Source organism: Vidua chalybeata, chromosome 1 (genome assembly GCF_026979565.1).
Source record: "Vidua chalybeata isolate OUT-0048 chromosome 1, bVidCha1 merged haplotype, whole genome shotgun sequence".
NCBI lineage: Eukaryota > Metazoa > Chordata > Aves > Passeriformes > Viduidae > Vidua > Vidua chalybeata.
Genome location: NC_071530.1, coordinates 36,942,915 through 36,961,802, shown reverse-complemented (window position 1 = coordinate 36,961,802; position 18,888 = coordinate 36,942,915). Strand labels below are relative to the sequence as shown.

The 18,888-nt window shown below is 36.0% G+C and overlaps 1 protein-coding gene across 5 annotated transcripts; it reads left to right on the top strand.

Annotated features, from left to right (window-relative positions):
- Window positions 1-950: 950 nt before the first annotated feature.
- On the top strand, window positions 951-18,645 carry EFHB (EF-hand domain family member B). 5 transcript variants are annotated; one of them, XM_053963870.1, is made up of 13 exons: window positions 951-1,041; window positions 1,344-1,403; window positions 2,219-2,362; window positions 3,689-3,869; window positions 4,469-4,579; window positions 6,192-6,318; window positions 6,676-6,759; window positions 8,487-8,554; window positions 9,951-10,105; window positions 10,917-11,124; window positions 11,496-11,699; window positions 12,201-12,382; window positions 15,198-18,645. In XM_053963870.1, exons 1-13 carry the CDS (start codon window positions 976-978, stop codon window positions 15,360-15,362), a joined length of 1,755 nt encoding a protein of 584 aa, XP_053819845.1. In that variant the 5' UTR covers window positions 951-975; the 3' UTR covers window positions 15,363-18,645. The 5 variants fall into 5 exon arrangements, with proteins under 5 accessions (XP_053819845.1, XP_053819854.1, XP_053819874.1 ...); XM_053963879.1 differs by lacking the exon at window positions 1,344-1,403; XM_053963899.1 differs by lacking the exon at window positions 3,689-3,869 and having other exon boundaries at window positions 2,219-2,303.
- Window positions 18,646-18,888: the final 243 nt, after the last annotated feature.

Sequence of the window (18,888 nt, the reverse complement as noted above, 5' to 3'; positions counted from 1 at the left end):
AAATGTCGTCTGAGAATAAAAGTCTTTGTAAGAACTGAGGGTCTGTTAAACAGCGATGAAACTTGTTCAGTCTTACCCACACTGCTTTTCTGAAATAATCCACATCTGTTTCTAAAAGGCAAATACAGTGGGTTAGATATACGAGGTGTTGACTCATTTAAGACAAACAGTGAGAGCACTCACGTGTCTGATACATGGGGTACTGCTGACAGGCTTCTCTCACCCACCTCCAAGTTATGTGTGGGTGGGAGCTGCAGTTTTCTCTAGAGGAACAGGCCCAATATTTTAATAGCATGTGACAACACTTGTGAAAGGGGCAGTATTTTTTATTACAGTAATAAAGATTGAAAGTTTGATCAAACTTTTGACTATGTAAGACCTTATTTCAACTTCAAGATTCAACCCGCCTGTCTGAAAGCTGGTAAATTTTCAAATATTTAACAATAGGTCTAAGGAATGTGCGACCTCTGCGGCTGGGCCTTAATTATTTTTCTAGATCATGACATTTACAAAACAGCCGAATGCAATTTATTTCCTGACTTTTCGCGAGGGGTGTGAGATGTAAGGGGGGTGGCAGGTGCTGAGGGCGGTGGTGAGAGGGTTGTGAGGGGAGAAGAGGTGGGCGCTGGTGTGAGTGGGATGGCGGGGCGCTGTGCGGGGCAGGACGGGGGAGCTGGGTGCGAGGGGATGGCGGGGCGCTGTGAGGGGCAGGACGGGGGAGCTGGGTGCGAGGGGATGGCGGGGCGCTGTGAGGGGCAGGACGGGGGAGCTGGGTGCGAGGGGATGGCGGGGCGCTGTGAGGGGCAGGACGGGGGAGCTGGGTGCGAGGGGATGGCGGGGCGCTGTGAGGGGCAGGACGGGGGAGCTGGGTGCGAGGGGATGGCGGGGCGCTGGGAGCGCCGGCGGCACCGCGCGCCTCGCACGAGCGCTGGCAGCGCCGGCGCCGTTACCGAGCGAGCGGAGTAAGCAGTGGCCATGGCGGCGCAGCCACAGACGTGCCCCGAAGAGACGCTCCCCGACGGGACTCCGGAGCTGCCGAAAGTGAGTGCCTTGGCCAAAGAGGTTGCACCGATGCCCCGGAGCTACGCCCCCCATCTGTGCCTTTCTGGGGTGGAGTCTCGCCGAGGGAAGGGGCTAGAGGAGGGGCAGCGTGTGGGAGGGGAAGGCGCATCTCCCTGCCAGCCCCTTCTCTCCCAGAAATGGGGGTGGCTCCTTCCCACCGCCATCAAAACGGGGACAGTTGGGCAATGTCCCGTGCGTAGTGTCAGATCCCAATTTGACTAGTCGTGTGTATTATTACGAGGTTCGTTATACGTTATTTATTTTTTGATTGCATTGTTTAGGCTGGAAAGTTGAATCCCGCGGACAACACTGTTGCGAGTTGTCTCAAAGAGACGCCCAGGGTGAGCTGGTTTTGTAGAGGCTCCTGTTTTGGTTTTTTTTTTTTTCCTACATCCCTTCGCTTTTGAAACTACTGTTTATTTCAATTTCTTTTTTATCACATGGAGTTACAGAGACTAGCTGGCAAGATTGGAAAACACTTCTGGCAGTTCATTTTCATTCCACATGTTTTACAAAAGTCACCATGCTTGCTTAGTTGGCACTAAATATAATTGTTTTAGGCAGCTTTCCCCTCTGGTAATGCAATTAAAGTAATTATTGGGAATTATTATTACTTCTGATGGAGGTTCTTCTTTACAAGGGTGCCTGCCAGAATTGTGATTCCCACTGGCCCTTCCCTGTGGAATTGAAGAGTCAGAGGCTACTGAGACACAAATGGGTCCTGTAAATAGCAGGTCTCCCTTTAAACGATAATTAAAGAAACCCCAACACTGTGGTTTAAATAATTTCTAAAATTGCTTCATTGATGGTGGAATTGCTGTGAATCAGGTTAAAGGTTTCTGAAATACATGGTTGTAACATCTAGTTTTCATCTAGAACATGTGAAGTAGCTGTTACCCAAATTACAAAAAAAAAAAAAAAAATTATGGGAAGCATTGAAACTTAGCAATGCTGGTTTGATAAAATTTAGTCTGGATTATGTTGACCTTATGCTCACAGCATCAGCATCTGCAGGAGCAGATAGGGGTGTACTACAGCCCTAAAGCATCCTTATGTTTTGTTCTTATATCTGGAATGACACAAATGTCTGCAGTACATTTTCTTTTCATTAATGTTTGTCTGGTGCAAACTTGTTTTTGCTTTGCCTTATGTATAGCCTGTTACTCCCACCGCTGTACGAAAGTTTCGAAATACAACAGATCCAGCTCCTGGTGCTAAAATAATATTCTACGGCAGTGCAGGTGATCCCGACATTGCAACTCACTTGACACATGGCATAAAGTCAGCCTCCAAGTTCACTGTAAGAATGTGACTCATTTACTCTTGTTTAAGAATGAACCTCTTAACAGCATTCTTAATAAAAGCAACTGATTTCCTCATAGTCAGGGATAAAGGTGAGTGATTTATACTGCAGCATTTCACAGTTGCTGTGAATTACCTGAGTTCTGAGGTCAAATCATAGGACTAACTTAGCATTATTGAAACTGGAAAATATTTGAAGTTCAGTGACTGTTGTCAGTGATGTAACTTTCATAGTGATTGCTGAATTATTAATTTCATTTCAAGATTTAAGTTAATGAACAGTCTTCTACCCACAAATTTGGCTGCTTTTTTTTTTTTTGTGTGTGTTGCAGAGATAAAACCAGTTGAGCTCTTAGCAAAAGAGCTGTTTTCTGTGAATGTGTTTACAGTTTGGTGTAATTATTCTGTATACTTTCTTACCTTTTGCTTGAAACTGATCTTTTTAGCTAAAAATGATGGTTTGGATATGTCAGACTATGTTGTGTGTATTCTTTAGAAATTATCTTTGTAATCTGCAATCAAACAAGTGATGAGATCATCCGTAGTTTTATCACACAGTTAGTGTTCCTATCTCTAAAAATAGCAGTTGTGTTAGTAAAGTGTATTTTTATGAAGGAAGTAAGTCCTAGTATTCCAGGATGTTGAGTAGGACATTTATTAGGCATATCTAAAATGAAAGACAGCCAGGTTTTGGTGTCCTTTCTTAGAAGTTTTTTGTTGAATGGATTGATCTGTACTGGATTAGCCTGAAGATTTTGCATTATTAATTAAATATTATCTGTAGGAAGGGTTAGAAGCCTATTCAGTTTGCTAAGCATCAATGGATGCTTGGATCATGCTTAGTAGTATTTGCTTAGTAGTATTTGCTACTACTTTTTTCAATATTTATTTATGTAATATTTAATGAGAGTCTAATAATAAATCTTCTCTAGAATCCCCATTACTTTGATAGATAGCCTGAAAAATCAAATCACTTCAGTTTTGGTCACATTATAATTTGACTATAATTTCTAATATGTGCTAAGAAAAAAAGGACTGCAGTCAGAAAATGTATATATTAAAAAGTGGAAAACCTAGCATAAAAATATCTCACGAAAAGTATTTTATTTAGCTGGAAATTTAGCATAGCATTGGTTAATAGGGTTGTGGTCTTCTCTCAAGATACAGGTTTGGTTTGCAACTCAGTGGATAAAATTACGTCAGTGGAAGATCTCATTAGAACACTTACAAGCAAACTTTTGTTTGTGTGGGTAGTCATAGTGATGTGTGAATGATCAAAGTTTGTTGGTTTTCCTGCCTCTGGTGTTGCTTGTGATGTTTTCAGGTAGCTTCATTGATAAGTCCAGTTGCTAAAAGTGTATTTCAAGAAAAGATGCAAGACATGAAAGAAGCAATTTACTCCAGTAATCGTGAAGCACCTTTGGGTAAATCACATGATCAATCTTCAAAGTTACCTGAGGGCTTGGATATAATTAATACTACCTTTGGAATGAAAGTCTTCAAAGGTAGGAAAATGTGACATTAAAACACATTTCCTGTAAATACAAGATAATCTGCAATTTAGTATCTAGCACATGCTCTATGATTCCAACGGCTTCATTTTAAGAGAAGAGTTATTATATAACAGCTACTGAAAGGCCTAAACATTTTTCAGTTATGATGAAGAAACAAGCAGCTGAGAACATATGGTAACTACCAGGGCTTTTGACTCTCTTCCTGATCTGTCTTTATAGATTTCCTGGGAGAACTGTAGGGTAGCTGTCAACTTACCGTCCTTTTCCCAACAACTCTAATAGGTCTCATGGAAGAAACTTCCTTGACATGTGTAGCTTTCCTCCGTAGACTGGAAGAAATCACATCTGTGTTGTCCATGTAGCTTTCTTGTAAATGTTCCATTCAGCTGGGTTTCTGTGATTCTCTCCCTAGTCCCGTGTCATTATGTTATTAGATGAATATAGATTGACTAGCAATGTGGTAAGAAGTATTGTCCTTCCACAGTATTAGCAACTTCTCTGACAAGGTATTGTTTACAATTAAGAATGAATGAAACAAGATATCCATCCCCCTTAGCTCCCCCAACCATACATTCTTTATTTGTTTCCAGATTTAACAGCTGGAGAGCTTGTAAATCCACCAAAAACCTTTGAGGAAGTGGATAAAGAAGCAAGAGAAGGACATGATTTGTATGTTCTGTCACATGAGGATTATTACACGGGTAAGTTAAAAGGCTGATAAGAAACCACACACAAAAAGTTCCCCTATGTGTGTTCAGTGCCTACTGTATGCTATTTTTTGAGATGTAAACTATTAATTTTAACCACTGTATTAATACAATATAAATTATTTTTAAAAATTATGTGAAAAAAAGCAACTGAGAGAGCATGATCTCTGTTTCTAGAACTGTCAATCACTTCAGGATGGGCATTTAAAACAGTATAAGAACTTCATGAAGGAGTTGGAAGCCTGATTCTTTTGGTTGCTGTTTGAAAAGCAAAATATTTCCAGGAAACTAGAAAGTCACAGATGCCCTGGTTGCTTACTGAGTTTGGCATTGTCTATGCCACTGAAAGCAAACTCAGATTTGAAGTCAGAGACTGTGAGCCCAACCCCTTTCCAGTACTTTTTCTTCTAGTTCCTCTCTTTCATCAGGATCCAAACAGAATTTCAGAGCAGATGGACTTTCTGATGAGGAGCTTATCATTAAGATCTGGTTGTGAAGAATTTCAGGCTGCTGGGTGGCTCTCTGGAATGCAGGTTCCTCAGCCTATGGAATCCTCCCCATGGGTCTGTGGGCTGTGTCTGCATTGCTTCAGCCCCTGGGGGCTGTACGTGTGTGATGTGGTCTGCTCAGGGATGGTTACCCTTTATTTCACAGGTCTGCACAGAAGCAGAGTGACAAATAGCACTCTAAAATGCAGTGCATTTATTTTTTTTTTTCCAGACACTTCTATTTTTACCAGTTCCATGACATAGGCTGAAAATGTAAATTTTATGTGAAGACTATTACATGGATATGAAATTATAGTACTTTGTTGTCTCACTGACAAATTATTCTGTAAATAGTATTGGTATAAATTGGCCAAACCTGTAACTTTATTTCCTCTCTTCTCTGCCTTTCTTGGTGGTTTTAGTTTAATTATTCATTATCTATTTCTGTCTCTCTTGTAACATCCATCCACCATGGAGAGGCTAAGTCAGAAGCAGAGTGACAGAAAAAAAGTCAACTATGTGCCCCAGCAATAGTGTAAAAAATTCCATGCTGCCATACAGCCATATGGAGCCCTTATTAGAAAACATGCAGTGAATAATATTTTTGAAAGTTCTAATTATCATTCTTTTAAAAAGGTGATTGAAAGACCTTGAAGAAAAAGAATGACTGTTTTTTCTGTGACAAAAAGACATAGCAAGAGTATATCTGAAAATGCAGCACGTCAAAAACATTTTTTGCATTTTTGAAAACAATAAATCAAATGGTACACATTTCTGCTCAAATATAGATATTATAAAGCAATGTTTGCGTGACCCTCACCACTTAGGCTACATGGTTTCTTTTATTCTGTTGGGCTTGTCTTTAATCAGACATAAAAGAACATCCAACTGAAGCAGTTTTTGCTTTTTATTTTGCCTTTTATCTTCAGTTTTGACAATGAGATTGTTCCTAACTACTCAATAAACAGGGAGAATGCAAATTATTTATATTTAATTTAACAGGTTTGTTAGTTATTTGCCTTTGTTTCTTCATTGTTTTGTCTTAAGAATGAAGATACTGGGTACATTTTTCTTCCTTAGGTGTTTTACACAGGTTGAAATGCCTGCTTTTTCTGCAGGGGAATCAGTCAATAGGAAATATAACTCACACTTTGACAAGTCTTCTGTTTATGGAATGGAAACCCCTCACTATGAAGATGGGCGAAATACAGCCAAGACCTTAAATTGGGTCTTGGACCTGGATTCGTAAGTTGCAATGAATGAACTAGTTAATTAATGGGATGAATTATCAGGAAGAGTGGGTCTTTGTATTTGAAGAAAATTGTATCTCTCACAATCCTATCCTTAGCTGTATTGAACTGAATAGAAAATGCAAGATGTGATTTTCAGAAGAGTTTATCCAAATAACTTTTACCATATAACAGCACTTGGCATGTCTTAAGCATTCTGTAAAGCCCTTTGATTTTAAGTAGCAAGATATTTTAATTACTAAGTTGAGAGGAGTTGCTGTTTTCTTTTAATACGTAATAATATTTTAAAATGTTGAAAAATATTGAATATTTTTAATCAAATATGTGCAGGAGTTATTTTTATGATTTTTAGGAAGAGAGCACCACACCTTGTGTCAAAACAAAGTGATGATTTCAAGGAAAAATACCAGCCTCTGGTTGGAAAAGCTCTCGATCCGTAAGTAAGCAAAGATACCTTCTGTTACAAATAGATCAAGCACAAAATTCACTCACTTTTGCCATTTCTCCAGTATCTTTTTATCTCCAATATCTTTTTATCTTTTTATATGTCTTGGATAAAAGACATGACTGTGTGCTTAATGCTTCCAGTGCAGTGCTCATTTAATAGAAAAGGACTTTCTACCTGCCCTAATTAGGCTGCTAAGTGTGCAAGTTACTAGTAAGGGCCGTACTGTGTCCATGCAGTGAAGTTAGATCTTGCTGTTTAAGTGGTCAAGCAGTCTTTAAGACATTTTCCCCCCTGTATTTTGCAATTAGGAAGGTTTGAAAGGACTGACACATCTCACCTAATGTTTTGGGATTTGACCATTTTGCTTACTCGCGCACTATTTTTGGTCTTCTTCATTGCATCATCTGTAATCTCACTGTATTAATTCCTTGGAAAAGGATGTGGAACTAACTTTTATTACCTAGCAGCATTTACCAGTCTCTGTTGAATCATTAGAATGACTGACATTTATGAAGCAATCTGGGACAGTTTTGTAATTTTACAGAACAGTGCTTAAGAAGCACCACAGAAATCATAAGGTACAGTGGTGTTAGGATCCAGGTGTGCTGCAGATCTAGGGCTCCTGAATGTATCCAAAGGCTCTCCTTGCAGATGCTTTAGATTTCTGCAAAAAATATATCTGAAGGCTCACTAACATTGACTTTGGTAGCAAAAGATAAACTCAAGAGCCCAGGCTTAAGTTGATCTAGGGAAGTGTTCTCATAAGTGCATGTGAGCACAAATATGAGTCAGTTTCTTCTCTCCCTGTCACTATGTCCCAGCTTACTGTGAGACAGACCTGGAGCATGAGCAGCACAAAGCAGTGTGGTCAGTCAGGGATGGGTTGCAGTGTAGGCTGAAGCACTAATACTACAAGACAGATACAGGCGAACTTAATCTTATTTAGTGAATTTTATGCCATCCACATCCTATGTGTGACATGAAAATGATAAAAGAAAAATATGCATAGTAGTTTTTAGATTGTAGTATTTCCATTTCTGTGTGTGGGTTTTTGATTGTTTTGTGCTTTAGAACAAAGCACTGATTATCTTTTAAATTCTGATGGGGATTTTTGGTTGAGATAAGTGGTTTAATTATTTAATTATTCAAAATGATCATTGTATCTTTTTAAAATTAAAAAAGGAATCAGTTCTTTAATGTCAAAAGCAGAATCTTCAATTTTTGGAAAACAGAACTGAGAAAAGTTTTCCTCATGGATATGGGCTTGGTTGCTGGTTGTGGTAGACACAAAATTATGTATGGAAAAGCAGAGATATGATTCAATTTTTCCACTTTAGCCAAAAATAGTTTATTTCAGACATTTCAGTTGGAGATTTTGTGTAAATATTCCTATTATTTGACTACAAGGACTTTTCTTACACGTTTCTATCATTTTCTTTGGAAAAATGATATAGAAATGTTTTTCTTTTTAATGAACATAAATGTTCAAAAAGTTAATGTTTACATTTGACTGTGTTATGTTACAAACAGTGAATGTTCTAATCAGCTTTGTAAAGGCTTGCTTTTCTGGAATGGTAACATTGAAGCAAAGTCCTGATAAACAAATTTCAGGTAAACTATGAGTATCATCTCTATTATTAATCACTTTTTTTTTAATAGTAGCTGAGATTTTATTTTATTATATTTAATTAACAAGAAAATGTCCTTATTGACAGTATAGCAGAAACTATGAATGTTCCCCCAGACCATACATTTGGATTGGTGATCCCTCCAGATGATTATGGTAAGTTCAAGAGCAGAATAAAATCTTACCTTGATGATGAAACTCTGCTGAAGTAATAACTGTTGGTTGTATATACAATTTTTCTAAAATTTTAAGAGGCAAAGTACAAAAATTTGTTGACAGTAAATTTCTGAAATGTAAATTCGAGTGGATTTGAAGTTGCTAGTGAGAAAAAGTAAATGTCAAAAATAAAGAAACTTTAGGTTTGGGATTATCATGCTGGTTCTTTTTTCTTTTTTCTTTTTTAAAGCCTTTGTGTCTGAATGTAACAAAATGGGAAATGGCAGAAAACCCATTGTCACATCAAAGTGACAAACTAAAATGGCTATTTAAATCAATCATGCATATTCCCTCAATGATTTCTCAAGCACTTCTCTAAAAAAAGTAAAAATCACAAACAATAAATAGGAATAATAAGTTTTTGAAGGTTGCAAGAAGATAGAAAGCAGAGTAAAAAAAAAATCTCTTAATTTTCATTATGACAAAATTTTGAAAGCTAGTCAACTCAAATAGTCAATGGGATTGATGATGTTTTAACATTGTGTTTAATAATTCAGGAATACAGCCAATAACTGAGAAGCAAAAAAATGAAGTGGCTCAAAGTCATACAGTTAATCTGGGCCAGAGAAAGTCTGTTCAAAGAGTACATAATCTTTTACATGTTTTACTATGTAGTGTAATAAAGTTCATGCTATAAGGAAGAGCAGAAGGAACTGAACAAAAAGAGCTCATAATTATCAAGTAGGAAATAATGCTTGTACACTGCTGTTAGAGGGGGATTAGGTGAGCTACTCATGTTACTGTACTCTGAATGAACTTGCACTCCAGAAAGTGACATTGACACCTTGGGAATTTGGATGAAGATTGTAGCTCAGTGTGCTAAAGTATTTAAAAATACTGATAAAGTTAGGATACGTGGAAAATGAGAACAGTAACATAAAAATAGTGCATTGTCTTTCTAGAAAACAGTGATATATAATTATCCAAAATACTAAATTTGTTCTCATAAGCATATAGAATGTGACAGACTGGAAGTAGTAAATCAATAATATATTTTCTTTTTTGCTCAATTATCTGGACATTGAGTAAAAACTACTGCTTTTAGAAGCTTTTGGAAGCAGTGGATAGATTTGTGAAGCTACATTATGACGTTCCAACATTTTTGATATTAACTGTATGTGAGTAGAGGAAATAGTATACGGACCATTTGATCTTGCGATGAAATGGCTGTATCAGCTGTTCAGCAGTGCTGAAAATCAGCATCTTGAAATTGAAATTCTCCATTTCCTAATGAATGCAAGTTTGTTGGTTTTTTTTTTTTTTTTTTTTTTTTGGGTAAATGTCTGATTACTGTATATGCACAACTAATTAATTGAGGAATTGTTCGTTTTTGTAGACGTTCATGATCTTCTTCATGACCGGGTTCCATGTGAGTTCCTCCGTGGGAAGGACAGAGAAAGAGTTATCTTGATTGCAGTTCGGGAAAGTCTGAAGAAAGCTGACTATGGGAATTTTGATGTGTTACTGGAAGCATTGAGACATTTTGATAAGGTTGGTGCTCTGAAAAGGTATAAATGTAAAGGAATGTGTGACATTAGTGCTCCTGTGCTGTAGAGATACAGACATGAAGAAACACAACCATAGCAAGGTAAGTATGGATGAAGACTATAACTGTGAAGATAACTTCATAGTTATTGAATGTCTCATCTACTGCGATATGCTATGGAATTAGACACAATAGTATTTGGAGCTTTTCGTAATATTATTTGGAATATCCAGGTCAGAGAGAGCAGGGGACACACAAGCAGGAGTAATCTTAACAATTTTTGGACTTCAAAATCTGGCATTCCTTTGTAAAGAGAAAAGAGTGGAAGGGGTTATGTTCATATTTTCTTCTGAGCTGTACTTTTTGACTGAGTTGCCAAGCCTCAGAATTTCAGGTATTTTCTTTTTTTTTTTTCTCTCTGGAAAAAAAATGTAATTGACATTTCATATGTAACATTAATTGTAATGTATACAGAATGATTGATGCCTTACTTTTAAAGATATCTTGGCTTTTTCTTAACATTTATGATTAGATTGCTATCTTGTCACAATAGCCTGTCACACCTTTACTCTCAAATCACTGTATTATTTAAGTTGAAATTTACTTTTTGACAGTTTTCAGATTTTTAATTTCTAAAATACTTAGGGTTTATTTCTGTGTTCAGCAATATTGCTCTTCTTGAAATAGCGTGTCTGGTGCTATTTATATATATATGTATGAACACATGTATGTGTTTCTTTTGGTGAAGTTACTTTACGATGGCTGTTAGGGAATCATAGAATATAACAACTGTTTTTTTTTTTTTTTTTGTAATAGAATGGTGATGGAACCATACACAAGGACAGCGTACGAAAGGTCTTTTTTCAGCTGAACATGAATCTAGATGATGAGCTCCTGGAATCCTTATTTGACTGCTGTGATTTGGATAAGAATGGTCTGATTAATTACCGTGACTTTGTGAATTTTCTGAACTGGAAAGATAAAATGGGTGTTAAAGAGTTTGAAGAAAAAATAATTACAAAAGGTAGATGCCTTAATACTGGGAAAATATGGGAATGATCTTGTTCTTAGGATAGCTGTTGAAAGGATATTGCTGTTATAAACTAGGTGCTCCTTTAGAAGGGTAGGATTTAGAAAGTGATTTAACTACCAGCAGAGTCTCAGGTACAGGTGTGTTTCAGAATCCTGGAGTTCTGTGTTGCACGCTGAGATTAACACTGGGAAGTTTCCTTAACGATACAAATCAACAGAAAGTAAAACATCTCCTAGAAGCATTGTCAGAAATGTAGATGAATTATGTTACCTCCTTTACAGTTATTCCAGCAAAGATTTTTGCCTCTTAGTCTATAATAAGTTGATAATATATCTTGGCTGTCCCATAACTTTTGTATATAGGGAAAAAATTAGATGCCTATCTTCCCAAAGACACAAAGAAAGAGGACAAACCACTGCCGGAACAGGAAGATCTTGAGTTAAAAGAACCAGAAAGCTCAGAAAAGATGTCAAAACCACTTACAAGATCAACAGACCGTGTATATACAAACTATCAAACATCATCTTCTCAGTATAATGCTGTAGTAGGTGGTATCCCAACGTCCTGTAAGTACAGTGGACTGTGCTGGTCACTTCTGAGCATTATTTACGACAAAATCAGGAGCAAAGTTAAAAAGTATTGCTACAGGTTCTACTAATGTAAAATAGCAAATTAATTTATCTAAGTTCAGGTTTTTTTTTTAGATTAGGACTTGGAAGTTGGAAGGGATGGTCTATTCAAAACAATGAAATTAATCTAGATGTCTTTGAGAAATTATGCTACTAATTTTGGGAGGGCCATATCTCCTTGCAATCACCTAAAATACTTTCATTTGGGAATATTAAATAAGTAAGTACTAGTATATTACTGCAAGAGTCCTTGTTTTCACACTTCACGATGTATCTGAAACCAGGATTTCTAAAAATGTGAAAAAAGATACGAGGAAGAAAATGATATAATTTGTTATTGAACCTATGTCAAGCATCCCATTTCTTCTTATTTCGTGCAAAATGTTTTATCCTCCCTGGCACTATTTATCCATGCTTCCTGTTGATTGATTTTCACAGGTTATCCATTGTGTGGTGTTCCAAGTATTCGTTCAGATATTCCTGCTCCTCAAGTGTGCCGCCTCAGTGACACAACTAATTATGGTGACCAGGGCAATAGTTTTTCAGTATTGTTCCCTTCTGTCTTCAGTCAAAAGGGAGTGTATGAAAAAGATCTTTTAAAAAAGCGACCAAAGGCAGAGGTATAGTGAATTTCTTCAGAATATTCTTCCAAGATGATTCTGCTAGCCATATGGGAGTGGGAAGTCATCAAGTAAACAGGTTGTAAAATTCATAGTGCAACATTACCATCTTGCTTTACATCCATTCCGCTATCTGAAAAATATGTACTCTTCACATTCTGAATTACTCATAAGGGTGGTAGATATTAATTTTATTGAGATACAACCTATTGAAATTTCTAAGCAAGGTCTCAAGCGACATGGTTTAATAGTAAAGTTAGCCCTGCTTTGATTATGTCATTGGATGAATGATCTCCAGAGATCTCTTCCAACCTATGAAAGCCCCACAAGAAGATTTTTACAGGTGTATAAAAATAATTTCTATCACATCGGGGTGTTTAGTGGAAGATTTTACAAAAAGCGTCTCTCCTCAGACAAACTTGACAGGTTTTGCTAATGACAAATTCAGCAAATCACTTGAAAGTACCTTTCAAGTGCTCTGCTGAGTCACAGTTGTTGGCTCAGATCTGCAAAGGATCTGTACAGTGATGGAAGACATTGGGAGTCACACAGCAATGCTATGGCATCTCATAATTCTGAAGACAAAGATGGAACATGAGACTCTAGGGATTTACTTGGGGACTCCATGTTTTTTCTGATTTATCCTCAGCCTCCTACCACTCTCTTTTCTCACAGACCGGAGTTTCTCTCACATAAATACTAAAACAACTTTACTGTTTCTTCAGTATTGTTTACTACTTTGTTTTTACATTTGCATACAATTTATAGGGAAAAAATATGAAGAGAGAACTTAATTACACAAAATACAATTTATTAGACAATTGTAATGAAATGTGAAATTCCAGTCTAAAATGAGAAAAGAAGGCATGGCAACCTCTTCCTCTCTGCTACTCATTATATTAAATATTCAGCAGTCATGTTTGAAAGCGGATCTAGAACTTGAATGTATATTTTACAGAAAATAATGTTGCTGGTTGGTGACTGGGGGCAGAAGGTGTGGTGTCATGCTCATCAAATGTCTTATCAGAATGTTGTGTACATGAGCATTTACCACTTTATAATCTAGATCATGTAAGAAAGCAGGAAATGTGTGCATGCAGCAAATAGCTAACAGTAAATGGAATTCCTGCTTCATTGAGAAGACAATTACGTCTGCCAATTACATCTGTCAGGCACTAGATACAGCTGTTCTTTGAAGTTATAACATGTCCTGAGATGTCATATTCTATTGTAGACTATACTAGCTATATAGAATTCAGTGCAGAACCACCTCTGAGTCTGTTGAAACACCCTAAATTCATGAAACGGGCTATTTGGGCATTTTATGATTATTGTTTTGATATATATAATTAATGTTTCCAAAAATTAATGGTTAATTAAATTATTCTATGATTATATTATATTATTATTAGATGAGAGCTCAGAGTAATTTAATACTGTTTTTATGCAGTGTGGTAGAAATTAATGCAAATTCTGGCTATGAAGTAGTTCCATGAGGTGACTCATCTTGTTGCAAAAAAACAAAATAGTTCTTGGGCTTGCTGTTTTCTTCACTGAAATTCTCTCTAGTCTGTCGAAGAGAATAGAAATTATGTAGTTGAGGAATAGTGTGTAATTTGTATGTTGATCATAGGTGAGAGTGAGTTTTATCTTATCTGCACACAATAGTGCATGGTTTGGTCAGTGATGATTTTACAGCAGTTGATGAGTCAGGATAGAGCTTTCTCTTAACATGGTGAAATTATGAGAGCATGTAGTCCTTTATTCTCCCTGCAGTGGTGTCCTGTGAAGAAATATTGCTTTTAGTTTAATTTCCATATTTCACTAGCTTGTTGAAGACACTGGATCAGATCTGGTTTGTTTTATTCAGGGGTAGTGTGATTGATTAACTGAAAGAACACCTACAGTTAAAGAAACAAAATTCAGTCCCTTTTTTCCTCCTGCAATTTCAGCTTGCACAAACCCTCATAGATTTATTGGCTAAGATGAAGCTGAAGATTTGCTGTACTGGGGATCAGGCCTATATTTATACAAGACAGTATAACAAGTTTGATTTAAGTTTGTTAAAGGTCTTACTTTATCAAAGCATGCATAAAGTCTCCATAGCATAAATAAAACAAACATGTACACACGTATGATACAATTGAAGAAGCCAAATGTTTGCTGATACTAACAGAAGCACAGGGTGCATCAATATTATTCTAAAGTTGCCTTTCTCTAGTGAGTCAACAGGTCAGTGTAATGAGGCATACAACAGGAAGCACCCAAGTGAGAAAATATGGAAAAAATCCCTTCTGCTGAATTATTTTGGTGTAAAATTATAGCAAGGCTCAAAGTTGATGTAAACCATTTCATTTTAGTCACTTCACCCACTTATTTATACCAGCTGATGAACTTTGTATAGTACTCTTGCTGTGAAATGCAGATAATGATATAATCTGATTTGTGTTGGTAACTGCAGACAGCAAAAATAGAGTGGATAAACAGAACTTTACTTAGGGCTTTTGAAAAACATTTACTTTTCCTTGAGTCTTTTGTATTTGATTTTTTCCCAGTGTTGAAGTAGTGCATCAACATTACTGTATTAATTACAGACAATTTTGTACAGCTTTCATTGCAATAAGATTCAGATTTACTTAAATAGGAACTTCTTTTGTTAAGGATGCAGGATGTGGTCTGTAGGTTTAATTTAAGACTGGGAAAATATTCTTTCGAAAATAGAGATTGCTAAATGTGTCAAAGCCAGACACTGTAGAGTTTAACAAAATGCTGACTAGAATTACATGAATTGCATTATTTTGTATTATTTTTGTAGATTAAACAAGTTCTCCACAATATGGGCCTGAATGCTGCAGACGAAAGGTTTGAAGAAATATGGAAGCAAGTGTGTACAAAACATGAGATAAAAGAGCTTTGTGATTGTGAAGAAAGTATGTGGAATATACTGAATAAGATAAATGAATCTGGCATAAAATTCTAGTCCCTGATTCCATTCTCTGGGCACTGCTTTTATTTAACATCAGTCATAATTCTGGTGCTGAATAAATAATAAACAATAAATATTTATACTGTCTTTCTGCACATATATATGAATAATTGCATTTTATAGGAACTGGTATCCATGCTTGTAAATGTATTACAAATAATTACAAATATGTTATATTCCATTTTGCATTTTTTTAAATTTTTTTTCTCTTATAAATGGAAAGGCACTTTTGAAAATGCTAAAGTTAAATGTTTCAGATATTCAAGGCCTCACAAAGATTATTATCATATCATGGCATTTTCCCTTTCTTCTCATAATTCTTGTCAACAGAGATCTGGTTGTGGGAAAGTATTTGAGATGTTTAATGGTTCATGTGAGAAAGTGTTTTACAGTAAAATAGTAAGGAAAGTACATAGTAATAGATGTGGGATCTATAGTGTTGTCATGAAATAGACTCCATAAAAACCTATAGGTTAAGAAGTGCCAGAAATGAATGTCCAGTTTATGGCAGAGGGCTCCTATTCTTTATGCAAGCTTATGACTATTACTTAATAGTATTCAGCTTTCACAATGAAGAAAAAATAATGGATATTGAGAGGTGTTTATGTAATAAACATTACATTACTGAGTAGTCAAAAAAGTTTGTGAGGGCTTTCAGAGAGCCAGCTGTTCATTTGTGACTAGTGTGATTTCTTGGGAAGAGGGAGAGTCATTAATAGAAAACACTTAAAGATTATTATGCAAATCTCAATGAATAGATATAAAGTCCAATAAGAATAAATAATGGAAAGAATATGAAAACCTGCAACTGAGTTGGAATGTTCATTCTTCTACTACAGCACTGAACTGTGTTGTAAAACAGATGGAAATTGTTCACTATTAAGAGTGAGAAGTATTGCTTCTAGACTTTCAAATTCAAATGAAAGATTCTTGCCCAATGTAATCTTAATATACAGGATTTCAAGAAGGATGTTATTTTGTCACCTATTAGTGTTTTAAATACCTTAATAAGATTTGGAGAATGTTGCCAGCCAAAAGCGTTACAGAGTTTTACAATGAAAGCAAAGGTTTGTTTTGTTAAATACTAGAAATGCACATGTAATGCCAGCTTAACATTTTAGTTCCTTCTTCTCTCGCGTTTGTTAAGATTCCTCTTTTGCCTGTGTTCTAGGAGCTAGTCATTTACATGTAACTAGCTTGTTATATGAAATCTGCAAGCCAGACCCTTTTGTACATTATTTTTGTAGCATTAACAGTAGCTGTCTTACATCAAGTAGAAAGAATTTGCTTTCTGGTATCTCCAAGGAGCAGGTGGTGGAAATGCTGCTTGATGAAGGCAACTTCTTTCCTGCTGTGAATTAATGTTCTGCACTGTTGCTGCCTTGCCTCCCCATCCTTCTGGAACTCTCTGCATGCACTCAGAAGCGTGCAGGAAGCAGACTGACTCTCCCAAGTGGAACCATGACAGAAAGATAAATGTACAGCTGATTACAGTTGAATTTATAATGTTAGAGTTTTACCACCTTCAGTGAAATCATCTAAAGCTTATTTTCTGCTCATATCATGGGGGAAGGAAGAATCCTTTACCTTTGTGGCAGTGAACTTTCAAAAGCACTGGAGAGAATTACTTTAGAAAAAGCAAAATATTTTTCCTCTTCAGTAGAAGGTTTTAGATGAAATATTCAAGCTCGTGCCAGGGGAAAATGAAAAAAAAAACCTTACTGGATCTGTGTGTGTGTATTTATATATATGTATATGTATATACATGAGATCTGTTATGTTTGTTCAGCAACTTGAAATTCTGTGAAACCTATTTATTTTTTATCTACTATAAAGATGCTCACTTGCACTCCTCTTTCAGTAGAATCTTTTCCTTTGTCAATGAAATGGAATTAATGTTGTTATTGGTCAGTCTGCTAAATAAGGTCTGAGTAAAGAAGACTGATAAATCATGGTTTAGTCTTTTGTGAGTATATTTGTAACCACAGACTAAAGATTTTCTTTCAGGTTTGGGTTTGAAATTACCCCTCTGAAGCTTTAAAAGATAAATTACTGAAAAGACCTGTAAAGCCTGCTTGTAGGTTCTTGTTTTTCATCACAATACTGATTAGGAAGTCCCTGAAAGATTTAATCACTATGACACAGCGAATTCTCAGGAGTTCCCCAATTCTTTTGCTTCCTTTTGTTAAACACTTTGTGTACACAGAGCTTTGGTGCAGGTTTTTCTGTTTCATGTCTGTTTAACTTCCCAATATGTGAATTCAATGACATGTTTTTAGGCTTTAAAGCTGCAAGTTGTATTCTGTAATTTTTGTGGGTCCCTCAATATATTCCAAAAGATGGAAAATATAAGGTTTACTTTCTTCTATATTTTAGTGTGATTCTAGGTATGGAGCTGATGTAATCAGGATAGCACAATACTTTGCACTAACCCAGGGGCTGTATCCATGGTAAAGTTCTTGGGAAGAGATATGAAAACAGCTCAAAAGCCATGTGTTCTAAGAGTAAATGTATAAATTTAGTGCTTCAGGCAATTTATTCTGTTAACAGTTATATTAAAAAATCACATGTTGACTGAGACAGTGGACAAAACTAATAAACAGCAAATTGTAGCAAAGGTAAATATTTTGTCAAAAATTGGTGATTTCTAGACATTTTGTGTCAAATTTTCTTAATAGAATTTTCATAAAAATAGACACTGGATAAAAGACACAGCACATTCAGATACTTGTGCATTATTTCTCCATTAATCTCTGTTTCACTCTAATGAGTATTCCAAAGAATAATGTATTTAACAATGATGTATTTTTAATTGGTTCTATCAAATGAACAAAGTTCATTTTAGAGCAGATGTATTGGTTTTCAGGATCAGAGCAGGGAGCTCTTCCTATATACAGAGATAGAGACCAGTGTTTGCTACTCCCCAAAAGCCATGACAAGGAAACTGACTTTCAATACCTAAAGACACCCGTAAAAGATAAGGTTGAAGATTTGAACGTGCAAAATTGCTTTTTATTCATTCTGTATTTCTGGCTCTTTTTCTTTAGAATGTGAATATTAGCATATATAAGAATGTGAATATGAATGTACACAGCTAGTATGACTTACTTGGCGGCGACTTGTGCTAAGTAAAGCAGATGTTGGACTCGATTATTCTGTTATTATTTCAGTTCTCTAATGAAAAAAATCATCTCTGCAATGACTTTGGTTTGAGATGCTGTCTTCCATAGAAATGTATGTACAAATAAATGTAGGCCTTTCCTTGATATTATTACTAGATCAAGAACTACTGGTCTTCAGTGATTTATCGTATCAAGTGAATTTCCTGGTCCTTGAACTCATTCCTTGAAGTGAATGGCTAGTTTTGTTTGTTTATTTGATTTGGTTTCTAAACAGCTGTATATAATTATTTGTGTGCTAAATAGAATGCTAATAATCTTTTATACTAAGAAGAGTACTTCAAATGGATGTCTAAGCAGAAAAGGTACTGGGGAAAAGTACCTAGAAAGATGATTAAAAT